At 48.7% G+C, this 13,010-nt stretch overlaps 1 protein-coding gene across 2 annotated transcripts in view; it reads right to left on the bottom strand.

Annotated features, from left to right (window-relative positions):
* Positions 1 to 5,094: 5,094 nt before the first annotated feature.
* The window catches only part of MAP6 (microtubule associated protein 6), a 35,597-nt gene continuing 27,681 nt past the window's right edge, over positions 5,095 to 13,010 (bottom strand). Inside the window, exon 4 of one of the 2 annotated variants that reach the window (XM_035343955.1) lies at positions 5,095 to 5,378. In XM_035343955.1, the coding sequence (XP_035199846.1) occupies positions 5,309 to 5,378 (70 nt within the window). In that variant the 3' untranslated portion in view covers positions 5,095 to 5,308. The remainder of the gene's footprint in view (positions 5,379 to 13,010) is intronic. The other variant, XR_004755513.1, reaches the window with a different exon arrangement.

The raw sequence follows: 13,010 nt of genomic DNA, 5'->3' as shown, positions 1-13,010 counted from the left end.
AAATCCAGCATTGAACAACTGGATTATTTAGGCTGGAAGAGGTGCATTGCCCTTCTTGTCCATTATAGCTCCCTTAGTCATAGATGTCAGCCATTTCAGAGAAAATTGGGTGAAAGCAGTCTAGAAGAAACATTTCAAGAATATCCTATCATGAGAGGAAGTGGTTTTCCGTCTTCCATCCCAAAGCCTTTGAACCCAATCTTCAAAACCAAAAGTCTATCCTAATTGAAATTAGAGCATATATTTTCATATTTATACATTTGTGAAGCCTTCTAGTGCTTTGAACCCAAACCCTGTTTGGGAACAGTGATGGACACCATGGGGGGTGTGGCTGCGTAAGGAGCACCAAGATTTTCCCAGATCTCCTATTGAAGCTTTGAAGCACAGCTTCAGTTTAACCTTTTTCTCACAATTCTCACTAGGAAATCCAGCACATCATTTCCATTACGCCATGCAAATTAAGACGAATGAAGATGGCACTGAGGTAATTATGAATAATATGTGTGCATCTAAACAGAAGCAGCAAAATCCATTAGTCACCCCTTTCTGAACTGCTGGGTTGCTTTCAGGAGGGAGGACAACTGTGCATTTCTGGAGGTAACATTTACTGAAGGTGTTTCTTGGGATAAGATGTCTCAAGACTGATACTGGAATGAGCTTTGCACACATGTTAGTGTAGTACTGGGCAGCTTGGGAAGGTAGTTAAACCTATGCAGGGGAAAACACCATTTAAGCACTTGATACGGACCATTTTAAAACTTACATTTTAAAAGTTACGCTCCTCCAAAAGTAGTGGGATCTGTACTTTGAAGACCAACAGAGATTTTAGCTTTGTTCATATGACTTTGGCCCAGAAAAGACAGTTCCAACTCATACTCACCTCCTGTGATAATCCATGTTGTGATCACAGGCACGTGTCCGTGTTCTTTTTAAAGGACATTGGTTCATTTATCTGGATTCAGACACCGCCAGTTTTGTCTGACACCACAGTATTATTTGGTTTGCAGGAGCTACCAGCCTTGACATTCAATGTGAAATCCATTTCCTTCTAAAAAAAAATAACATATCTCCTGCCAGCCTTGCTTCACAGTTATCCGTAGCCCACCAGGACTAAAACATCATCAATTCATGCTGCGTTGAGAGCGATAAGACCCCAGACTATTGGATCGTCTCGGCTAATTCATCTTTCTCCTTCCCCTGAAATTTGTGGCTTATCTTGCACCAAAATACCATCCGGGGATTGCACCTTCCAGCCCCTCCCCGTTCCATTACCCCCAACACAGAAAAGCCATTTCAGGATGGTGATTTCATTACACATCATTGATAGGGGATAAATTATTAAAGCAGATTCATAAAAAATGAAAGGCATTTTACACAGAGAAGGAGTCCTGGCAGTAACCTAGATATGTCACAAAAGCTGATTGCCACCGCATAGGAAAACCTGCCCCTTGCTGGAGCAAAAAAGGGGGAAATTATGAAAGATGTATGAGGGTGGGAGAAGAAACGAAGTGACTGGAATGACAGAGTGGGAGATAAACACATCAAGGCAAAGGAAACAAAAGAGAGAAGACAGTGGAAGAAAGGGAGAGTGAATGGAGGTTAAATAATTCAGGTCAGGATTTTTAAGAGCCTCGAAGAAACAAGGGAGCGTGTCATTTATGAATCATTGCAAATATAGTAAAATATGCTATTTGCAGCATTAGAAAGAGCTGTTGGACTTAGCCGTTCAGCCAGACCCTGACTGGTGTAAATTAGCAAAGAGCCAGTCATTTTGGGGGTATTTACACCCTCCTGAGGAATTGGCCCTTAAATGAGAAGGGAAAATCCAAGAGGTGCAGCTCCAGTAGTTTCAGCCTCTGCACCACAGATGCTCTGGGCCCCAAATCCTAGTTGAATCCCTGCTTGTTTCTGCCCTGGTACTCGAAGGATCTGCCTGACAGCTCCCCCCAGCCTCCAGGCTCCTTCAGCCACTGCTTTATTACATGGAAATAACCCTTCAGATTAGGAGTTTTGCATCATTAATCCACGTTAATGCCCTCAGTGCCTCCTGTGAACTCTGTATGTCTCCTCAGCCGTGGGAGTGCTTTTCCTTGAAATGTAGTGCAAGTCCTCCAAGCTGTGCATCCTGAGACCTGCAAAGGGTGAAATCAAGTTTGGAGCACACTTGTGAGCAGTTTTCCCTTCGTGTTCTCCCCTGGTGGCATGTTCTTTCTGGCTCGGTTTTACTACCCACCTCCTGGGAGGCAAAAAGCTTTGCCTCTTGCCTCTATCTCCCTCCACTGCATTTCATTTCTGATCTGGAAATACTCCTTTCCTTTTCTTGCTCTCATTTCTGGTCTCCTGCATTGCTCTTATGTGAGCCTTGGCTTTGCTTGCCTGGGGGATTCCCTCCCCTCCACCAGCCTTACACATCTGCACCACTGCTGATACAAAGCACAGCCAAGGCTGTATGGGTGTACCGAGCACGCCAGGGATGAAAGCAGTCATGCAAAATTAGTCTTGCTGGTGGGAGGATAATTCCTATTAATCACGTCTATTACAGTAACACCTCAGGATAAGTGAAAGATGAGTGGAGTGGTGAATAGCCCAGAATAGGGAAAATTCCCAGCACTGAACAGTTTGCAATCTAAAAAGAGGAGCACAGTAAAAAAATGGTGTACAATAAAGCAAGTGGGCAATATGATGGTTGGTAACTTGATTATTTTTGAGAGGGAGAGGAAGCGGAGTGGGAGAAATTATGTGCGGGATGCAAAGTGAGTTGGAAAGAGAGGCAGAAGGAAGCAAGAGTCTGAGGGCAGCAGTTGTCACCCGGAGGAAGAGGGGGGAAATATTAGCGATGGAAAAGAGAATCTGTCACGATACAGGAATTGTGAGCATTTCTTAATATTCCAGCTTGTGGCAAAATGAAAAATTTGGGATGAGAAGAGGGGAGCAGTTGAGTTAAATCAGTGCATTGCATTTGCATATGAAATGAAACCTAAATCCTTTTATTTGGTCGGTCTGAAACATTGTGAGTAGTTTTGCTGGGAAAAACACACACACACAAACAAACAAGGTTATTTATGAGATACGTAAATGTTTTTAAAGTGGACACCTGCCTTGATTTGGGTCAGTGTTTAAATCAATGCTGCCATTTCATCCTGCCCTCACCATGTGCTGAGCCACTCCAGGGAGCAGAAGAGGCAGGAAAACAGTCATTATTTTGGTGAGTGTTGGGGTTGGGCTTTCTGCCCCTGCAATGCTCTGCTCCCTGATGATCAGATACCTTCGGGGGAAAAAGCTTATTCGTATTTCCACCGTGGATATCTGGATTACTACAAATGATGGCATATAGATAAGATCCTCATCTGACTTTTTTTTTTTTTTTTTTTTTTTTCTCAGAATCTGAATCAGAAATAAGCGATCGGACATCAGAGAGCAGCGGCCAGATGCCCACGAGGTCCCACTGTCCCGCGACACCGGCAGCTCCAGGAATCTGGAGCAAAATTTCCTGCGGGCAACCAACGTCTGGCGCTGGAGCTTTGGACCAGGCTCCTCTTAATAATTGTGGAATCATGGTAATTATACACAAAAAAAAAGTTAATTACTTAATCATGTGTTACAAGGCCCCTTCAGCTAGTAAGCGAGGCACACGCTCAACGCAATTATTCACAGGCATGTAATCTACTTCCCTTTGTGCTGAATATTTCATTAGTTGCTATTCACATCTTCTCGGAGGTGCTTTGCAATGGTTCAGTGATTGGATTTACTCTAGTTTCTTCTTGGCTTGTACAAACCCCGCCACTACAAATACTTCTCTGTATTTTATCCCTTTAGCAAGAAAAGGGGAATCTTTCCAACCTCCTGTTGCCAAAGAGAACTCAAAACACAACCATCAGGATCTCGAGGCATTTTTATTACTATTTTTCAAGGTCCTTTGGGTGGGTCCCAGCATTTTTGTCCTGTGTCTGTGCAGCTTTTGGCACCCTTAGGATTTTGGCCATCATGGGGTGCCTCAGCAGTGGCACAATATGAATAAGGAATAGCAGCAGGGACCGAGGGGCTCTGCAGGAGGAGATTGATTGGATTTACAAGCCAGACCTCCTTCTACAGCTTGTCCAGCCACGTCTAGAATTACTCTTGATTTACTCCTGCACAGCAGAGGAGTCTGTATATGAGGAGCACATCTATAGGAGGAGGAGGTGTATCAGGGCCAGGGGCTTGCGTTTACACTTTGAAATACTTGGACAAATTCTCCGAGCCCAAGGCTCAGTTTCCTTCTGAACTGGACCCCCCAAACCAGACTCTGGTTTTGGAGCTGCCATGCTCCATGGAAGCTGCTCAGCTCTCCCCACATCTGCTGCCTTGAGTAATCAATTCAGGGAGGGAGAACATAATTCTGCTTAAAGTTAGTGCTTGTGCAAGGTGAAACAACCCCCTGCTCCAAGTGTCACAACACCTCAGGCTAAACCTAGAGGTGTTTATTAAAGTCTGGGTGCTTCGTGCTCTTTGGCCATCTGCAGGGCTGTTGGGCTGGAGTACATCTCTCATCATACATCATGTGGACATAGGCAGAGGCAGCCTCACCCAGGCAAGAAGATGGAGATATATCACAACACACCTGCTAATCCCACAAAGAAGCATTTCTCCTACATTTCTAGTTTGTACTTTTCAATTTTTCAGCAAAAGCTCTGATTTCTAATTCCAGTTTGCCATCAAGGTGTCTTGTCCAGAATCTATCATAAATGTCAAATTGAACAAATTGGATGTTAAAAGACTCAGAAAATAAATAATAATAAAAAAGGGCCTGAGATGTTCTTGGTTTCAGTGCAATAGCAGGGAGATCAGATGCTCTTTCAGATGTTGCACAAGACATTTCTAACCTGATAACATCCAAATGTGAGTTCCTGACGGCGGGTGAGAATTTATAGTGCATTAAAAAGCTTCCAAGGATTTTGAAGAGACCTGCTGAGCCTGCCAGCTAGGCTTCCTGGATAACCTCTGAAACCCGGTATGGTTCTTCCATCCATGAATCTGAATTCCCTGTGATGAGGGAATGAAAGAGAGCAATGAAACCAGTGCCGTTCCACAGCACTGAATAAAGGGAGAACTGGACCCGTTTTCTTTTTCTGACTTTACTGAAAATAAATCAAGGCACAGTCATGCTAACTGCATTACACAGATCCTGGTAACTTCTCAGTACTTGGGAGACAAGAGAAATTATCATTCAACTCTGATCATCAGCTTTATTATATGCCAGCCAGACGATACACATTTCATGCAGACTATACGTTTGCTCCAACCGTTGCTCAGAAGAAAGTGCTCAACTTCATGTGCATTGGTCCTGCACTAAGGTACTTGGTTCTTGGTCTGTAGCACCAGGGTTTTTTTCAGGGGTCCTGCAAGCAGAGAAAGAGCATCATTGCAAAGCTGTCAGGGCAACTGGCTGGTGTACCATGACAAAATGTCCTCCCCGAGCTGGAATTGGCTCTGCAGAGCGCTCCCCATGCAGCCCGCACGTGTTTGGTATGTTCTCAGGATGATTGGTGAGCCTGGTCCTGGTCCCTGCAAGGAGATGCTCCAAAACCCATGGATGTCCATAAAATCAGGAGGGCTGGAGCTCTTGACTTAGCTGGGACCAGGACCATGGGTCAGCTATGAAAAATGCTTGCCAATTGATTATAACCTGCATCGAAAGAGCACCTCGCTGTAAAATTGTCTCACAAAGAAGCAGTTTGTTTCCCTCAAGGCAGGTGGGGAAAGCCCTAATAGCGCAGGGGAGCTCTTGAGCTGCTCAGGAAGTGCCCAGTGCCCATTAAAACAACTGACAGGGAAGAAAGCCCAGCTAACGTGTGCTAAACCCCATCCGAGAGCACCTCCGTGACCCCAGGAGACACCAGGAGGTGCTGGTGACACCGAGGTGTAGGATCTGTTGTAGGATCTCTGGGGCGAGCTCTGTCCCTGGGGTAAAACAGCAGAGAAGCATCAACATGAGCACCAAGTTTGCATTGTGCAGCACATGCGGTGGGGAAACTACAGCTCCTGTAGGGTAGGTTTGGGGTGGCCTTGGGTGGAGCAGGAGGGAACAAGGCTCTGGAGGTAGGGTAGATGCTGTGGGGACAGTCTCTGGATGGATGTTGGAGGGAAGGATAGGGTTTGTTGGAGGAAGAGAGTGGAGGGGGTGCAGAGGGAAGGAAAATGTAGGAAATGGGGGAATTCATCTTCCTTAGGAAGGAGAAGGAGGATCTCCAGGGCTGAGGTGAGATGTGTGATGGGTTGGGAAGGATCTGTGAGGCCGCAGAAAGCAAATGGAGAAGCAGGAGAAACTTGTTCAGCTTTAAAATGGAAGCTTTGTGTGGTGGTCGCATTAAGGAGACTCCCCTGTGTCCCCCCAGCCTGCCCTTGGCTTTGTGTAGGAACAGCCCCAGCCTGGAGCTTCACGAGGGAAAGGCGAGGCTGGCACTGGGGCCAGGAGAAGAGATGCTATAGCCATCTCCTTGGCCAATGACACCAGAAAAAAATGAGACACTTAAGACAAACCTGCCCCGTGCAAGAGGTTCGTGGGGCAGCACCGTGTGGAGATCCCCATCAGGACAGCTCTTGTTCAAATACTCACCCTCGTCCTGCCCTTCATGCCTAAAGGGAAAAGCCATTTATTGCCAGAAGCTGTTGGCAGAGGCTGGCAAGGGCTTTCCCCAGCGTCCCCAGTGTCACTGTTTGGGGACGGCTTGTGCAGGAGTCCTCCCAGCCTACTAGCTGCCTAACTGGGAATGGGGTGAGCCCAGCACCCTAAATAAAAGGATGAGGGATAATTCAGGGCAGCTCTTTGGGAAGCTGTCCGTGTCAGGTCCGACCAGCCCTGTGCTACCGATGCACAGACATCTGCTGGGACAGGAGCTGTTTGCTGGTCTCTGGAGAAGGCTGGAGAGGTTGGCACATCCTTGCCAGCTGGCAGCACGTCCGAGGACACCTGCACACTTGCTGGAAAGGTGGAAAGCTGCCAGCAGATACTCCAGGTGCCAAGGAAGCGACCAGATGTCTGCACCTGGTCTGGTATGGGGTGATGCAGCACCTATGCGGCCCAAGCTCAGGTCTTCTGTGCCATGTGATGCTCCAGGTTGTAGCAGGGCAATGCCAAGATAAACCTAGACCTTCCCTGGGCTTGGTGTCCAACTCTGCTGGAGTTTTCAGGGGAACTCACCCTTTCCAGCAGCCTCACTGTGGTGCCTCTTTTGAGGCAGCCATGAAGGCTGGTGCACACAGTGCGTGTCTGCAGGGTGGCTGCAGCTCTGTTTTAATTCCTTGGCCCTTTTCTCATGAGTGTGTGCGTCCTTCAGCCATGTAGATGTGATTCTGTAGCACAGGCTGGCTAGGAGCCAGCCTCCTGCAGGAGAAAGAGGCTGCGTCCCATCCCCATCCCCTGGCTTCCTCTTTGTTTGCATGGAATACATATAATCGCGTGATTGTCCTCCCCAGTAAAGCTCATTCAGAACCTGTTTTAAGCTGGGAGGAGTATAGAGGGGGAGGTAATTACATTATTTTCCCCAGGCGTTAGCGCCCAGGGACAATGCAGCATTGCACAGCCTCTCACAAGCCCCAGCTGCTCTCTGTGGAGCTGCACAATGGGGTCCAGCCCTGGGTACCAGCCTTGGGAAGTGTGGTGGGAGGGTGAAAATCGAAGGGTTGGAAAAAAAGCCAGATCCTGAACCATAACAAGTCCTAACACACAGGCAGCAACATTTAGAAATGGTCTTTGTCTCAGCCAAGCAAGGAAATAGACAGGAGATCTTTGCACGCATGAGGGCTGTCGGTGGCCAACCCATTTGTGTAGGAGAGGTTAATTACGTGATGTGACAAGGTGAGAAATGGAGAACGAGTGGATTGGAGGTGACAGATCATTATTACTCAGGTTACGGCCAAGAGACAGAAATGCAGAAAATTCAGCAGGGGTCCTTTTCCCAGAGGCAGCACCTGGTCTCTGGAAAGAGCCAGTGGATTACCACCACAGACACACTTGGCATGGTCTTTTCTTTGCTGGTCCTGGTGTAAAAGCAGGGAGCACACCAGGACCTCCAGACACTTCTGATGGGCAGCATCCCGTGCAAGGACTGTGCTCTTGTGCCTCAGGGTCCAAACTTGCTTCCAACGACGATGGGTCCTGGCCGAGTTATCCCGTTGTTCATAGATGTGGGGGACCTGCCCATGGCTCACCCCTGTTTCTCCAAAGGTTTTGGCGGCCTTACATCAAAACAGAGCCGGTGATGTATATCCTCCTCTGCAAAATTACCTTCATTCAAAGTGATTTAACTATCTGGGAGTTGTGATGATCCCGTATAAGCAGAGTAAACTCCAGGCACATGGAAAATTAGAAGATGCTTTCAAGAACAACTAGAATGAATCCTGTTGTGGTGGCTCAGGAAGAGCAACACAGCTCCAGGCACATGTATCTGTGACGTCTGATGCCAAAATGATATTTTTTGCAAAGAACCATCAGAAATCTGTCTTTTCTTTCCCAGATAGCTCAGGTGAGGAGACGGCTCTCCTCTGGGGAGGAACTGACTTCTTGGTTGGGATGCTTGCCCAGGAGAGCAGTGACAGGTTCATGTTGCTTGGAAGATATAAACTCATCGATTCCTGGGCACACACTTTAACAATGAGGTTAGAAAACGTGGCCAGTCACTTCTTCTGAATGCTTTATTGTACTTCATGCACCAAGTTTGCTTTCAGACATAACAGTGACAGAAATACAAGTCTTCTTTGTCCTGGGAAACAGCCTTAGTGCTGCACTCAGCATCTGGTCTCCGTCACATCCCTTGGAAAAAGGAGCAGCACCAAGCAGCGGGAGCTAAACCCGTAAGGTACAGCAGGCAAACGAACTGCTTCAGCCTGGGTCTGGATCTAATCTGGACACCCCAGTGTCATGCACACATCTTGCCCTAAATACATTCACTCCTTAACACTGGGAAGCTGAGATTTTTGGCTGCTATTTCATTTTGGAGCCTAGAGTATGAGTTTGGAGGAAGAGGAGGCACAATGAAAGCACAACAGCAGATGGCATTGCCCACTCCAAATGATCCTCTTGTCCTACTGCATCTCTCCTGTATCTACATCGAAATCCCTAGAGCCTGGAGAAGTCAAGCACAACCCAGCTGCAGGTCTCACTTGTTCTCGATGACATCTCCAGGCTTCTCCTAGGGAGGACTGGCCCTCCCCATATATTTCCTTTCTTCTGTGTGTTATTGCAAAGCCAAGGTCAGGCAGAAAATCACAGAAGGGAGCCTGGGAGACCGAGCACTGCTTGATCCATGCCCAACAAGCTTCAGTTTGGTCTTGAGTTAGGTCTTCTGACCTAACTTCTGCAAATGGCTCACATAACCAAGACTGGTGGCCACACTGTGAGTCTGGCTGTTTGCTCAGCTTGGAAAGAGTCTCCTTTGCTTTCTGGTGGGGTGACTTCTCCCTTGTTCTCCTCCGTCACTGCATTTTTTGAGCCACCTGTCAGCCCGGGACATCTCTGCACGGTGCTGAAAAAGGCCAAGCTCTTATCAGATGCACCAAAACTGCAGAGGACAGACGGTCACGCAGCTCTGAAAGTGCCAGGCTCCCACTTAGACAAGAAAGCTTGTCCCTGTGGCTGTAAAAAAAGAAAGAGAGGCACCACGGAAGAGAAACACAAGCAGAGCCATCCCAAAAGACTACAGAGAGAGCCGTGGTAGCGGGACCGACTGCTGGACTGGCCACGAGGACAGAGACACCAGGCACTTGCAGACACAGCCACTGAAGCCACACCAAGAAATGAGAGCGAGAAAAGGGCTGTCGGAGGGTGGGGTATTGTTTATTCCAAGCAGCGAATGCTACCACACAGTACAGGCAAAGAAAAAAAGCTTACAGTCCAAGAAAGACAAGACCAGACACCAGACAGTAACTCGGGGAGGGGAAGGAGAAGGTCCCAGGTAGAGCTGGGTATCTGGGATGCCCTGGAGGTGCTGGAAGTGGGAGAAAGTGAAGGCTGGGGGGAGCAGCTATGGGACAGAGGCTGGCAGGGAGGATGGAAGGAAAATGAGATTGAAGGTAAGAAGGAACACGGTGAGGAGGGTGGACGGGGTCTGGTGGGGTGGTGAGGGCATTTAAAATGCAAGGGAAGGAGCTGGGAAAAAGCCCTCCAAGATCATCTGGTCCAACCATCCCCCTACCACCAATGTCACCACCAAACCCTGTCCCCAAGCACCACGTCCAACCTTGCCTTGAGCACCCCCAGGGACGGGGACTCCACCACCTCCCTGGGCAACCCGTCCCCAGGCCTGACTGCTCTTGCTGAGCAGAAATGTCTCCTCATTGCCAACCCAAACCTCCCCTGGCACAACTTGAGGCCATTCCCTCTGCTCCTATCACTGGTTACCTGTGAGAAGAGGCCGACCCCCAGCTCCCCCCCCTTCCTCTCAGGCAGTTGCAGAGAGCAATAAGCTCTGCCCTGAGCCTCCTCTTCTCCAGCCCCAACCCCCCCAGTTCCCTCAGCCGCTCCTCCCAGGCCTTGTGTCCCAGGCCCTTCCCCAGCTTCGCAGCCCTTCTCTGGACATGCTCCAGGGCCTCGATGTCCTTCTGGCAGTGAGGGGCCCAAAGCTGACCCCAGCACTCGAGGGGCGGCCTCAGCAGAGCAGAGCACAGGGGGACGATCACCTCCCTGGCCCTGCTGATTGCACTACTGACACAAGCCAGGATGTTCCTCACAGATATATGGGAAGAATCAGCTTTTCTCAGGGCCTGGGGGCTGCAACATGGCTCTGGCTAGGGTGGGGTGGGAGAAGGTGAGATGGCAACAAGGCCGGGGGGGAGGGGGAGGTTCAGAAGCTTTCCCCCTTTCCATCTCTTGCACCAGTGACCTGCTGACAGTGAAGGAGGGGTTATGGTTACGATGCCCCAGTGCCCTCACACATCCCTGGGATCTGTCACTACTCCTCATCCATCATTTTCTGGTGGCTGGTCTCCATGGAGCAGGCTCCCTGCAGGGAAAGCTGGCATTTTAGACAGCACAAAGGTGCCTTGCATCCTTTAGCAGGCTTTTCTTTCATCCTTGGGCTCACATCTCCTCCACATGACAGTCCTCATCAGACAGCTGTTTCCAAGGCACCCTGCAACAGAAAATAAGTCTGGTTACAAGCAATCTCCGCAGTTCATGATATACAGCCAGTCCTGAAGTACTCAGAGCTGTGCCCCCCCTCACTGCAGACATCTGAGTTGTGAATAGACTCAGCTGCATTACTGGAATCACTCCCAGCCCAGAAACCTCGTGGGGATAAGGGCAAATTGGGGCAGGCTGTGAAATCCCCAAGTGGATCAAACTTACCAAGAGACTGCTGGAAATGGGGAGAGCTGAAGTCGGCGTCTGCACGTCACAATATTTTGCAACAACGTGCAAAATTCTGTTTGTGGTGCTGAACATGGTCGCGTCTTCGTGTTCACAGCTCCTCTTCTTCAGCTCATGTTGGTGTTGCTGTTGGGAAGGGTGGTTATTCCCTGGATGCCAGGAGGTGCCAGCTATGGCAGAGACATCTTCCTAAAGAGTCCCTTTCTCTTCTGTGCTGGCATACCTCTAAACAAACCCCAAGTCCAAAGGATCCTGAGAACCAAGAGGCTGCATTTGTACAAGGGCTGTCAGCTGATGAAATACCCTTGCTTATTCTTGGACCATGGTTCACCAGCCAGGGATGTAAGGTAATGGTCAGTGAGGTTTTCAGAGGAAGCTCAGAGATTTGAAACTCCAAGAAGTACACCTCAGTCCCGCGCCCAAGCCACACAAGCTCCCATCTGGTGCCAGGAATGGCAACATCCCAGAACGGGAGGGATGGAGAGCATCAGGCACCAACCTCTCCATCCTCAACCTCTTCATCCTGCCCTGCACAAGTCTCCTGTGTGGGTGAGCACACAGTGCATCTGAAAGCACCGGATTACACCCAGCCAGTGCCTCCACGCTAAATGTCCTTCTAAGACAAAGCGTTTAATTTTTAATAACTCAGTTCCAGCGCTTTGTAGAGACATCGCTCTCACAACAGCCCTTGGGAATGGGTGGGCAGTGCCTGTCACTAATCACCTGGCAAAGATTAACGAGTTAGTCAGTAGCAGTGGATTCAGACAGTGATGGCTGAAGAAAAGGGAACCCAGGTCCCAAATGCTTGGTCTCAGCCCAATTGGTCCTACTGTCTCCTATAAAAGAATCTAGGAGGTACTTTCTCCTAGAAAACCATCAAAGCCCCTCCAAGTGTGCAGGCTTTACAATGCTGAGCAAGTACAGAGAGCATTAGGGCAGCAAGGGGATGTTTTCCAGCACTGAGTGTCGGTGCCTGGGTGGGACCAGACCACGCATCCATGCTGCAGCAGGGGAAGGACATTCTGCCTTTGTGTCTTGGTGGAAACATTTTGCTGGCCAACATGGACTGTCGCAGATAAACCCCAGCAATGACCAGTCTCTTAAGAGTGAACGTTTTCTCCAGTATGAGCTGTGGAGGGGTGAAATGATAAATCCCAGGACCTACAGCCCAGCCGAAACACTTTGGAACTCATGTAGTTATGCATGATCGATGAATGGATGAGGCTGGTGGAGAAGGGAGAGGGAAGGCAATGATATGGCAGGACATCAGAAAGCAGCGTTGTTGTTAGCATGTAGTCACAGATGGAATAAATTCGGAAAGTGACCTGTAAACGAGGCAGTGATGAAAAATAGCACCCAGCAACAGCAATGCAGAAAAGGGTCAGTGCCCCATGGAAGGCAGCAGCACTATGCTGGAGGAGGAATTTCAGGATACAGCCCCAAAGCAGGTAATTTTTCCCAGGTAGGTGGGGATGTTATTGGAATATCCATTAAAAGAGAAAATATGGTTAAAAATAAAAACTGCAGGTAGGAGCTTACAGGCTAGGTAAAAGAAAAAAAAAAATAAAAAGATGAAACTAGGAGTGGGGTTCATCATTTGAAACCAAGCTGTGCCCTCAGCCCTGCTTTGTTCTGAAGCACCATTTTCCCAGACAGCCAGCACTTC

Source organism: Oxyura jamaicensis, chromosome 1 (assembly GCF_011077185.1).
Source record: "Oxyura jamaicensis isolate SHBP4307 breed ruddy duck chromosome 1, BPBGC_Ojam_1.0, whole genome shotgun sequence".
NCBI lineage: Eukaryota > Metazoa > Chordata > Aves > Anseriformes > Anatidae > Oxyura > Oxyura jamaicensis.
This window is presented reverse-complemented; position numbering and strand designations above follow the sequence as displayed.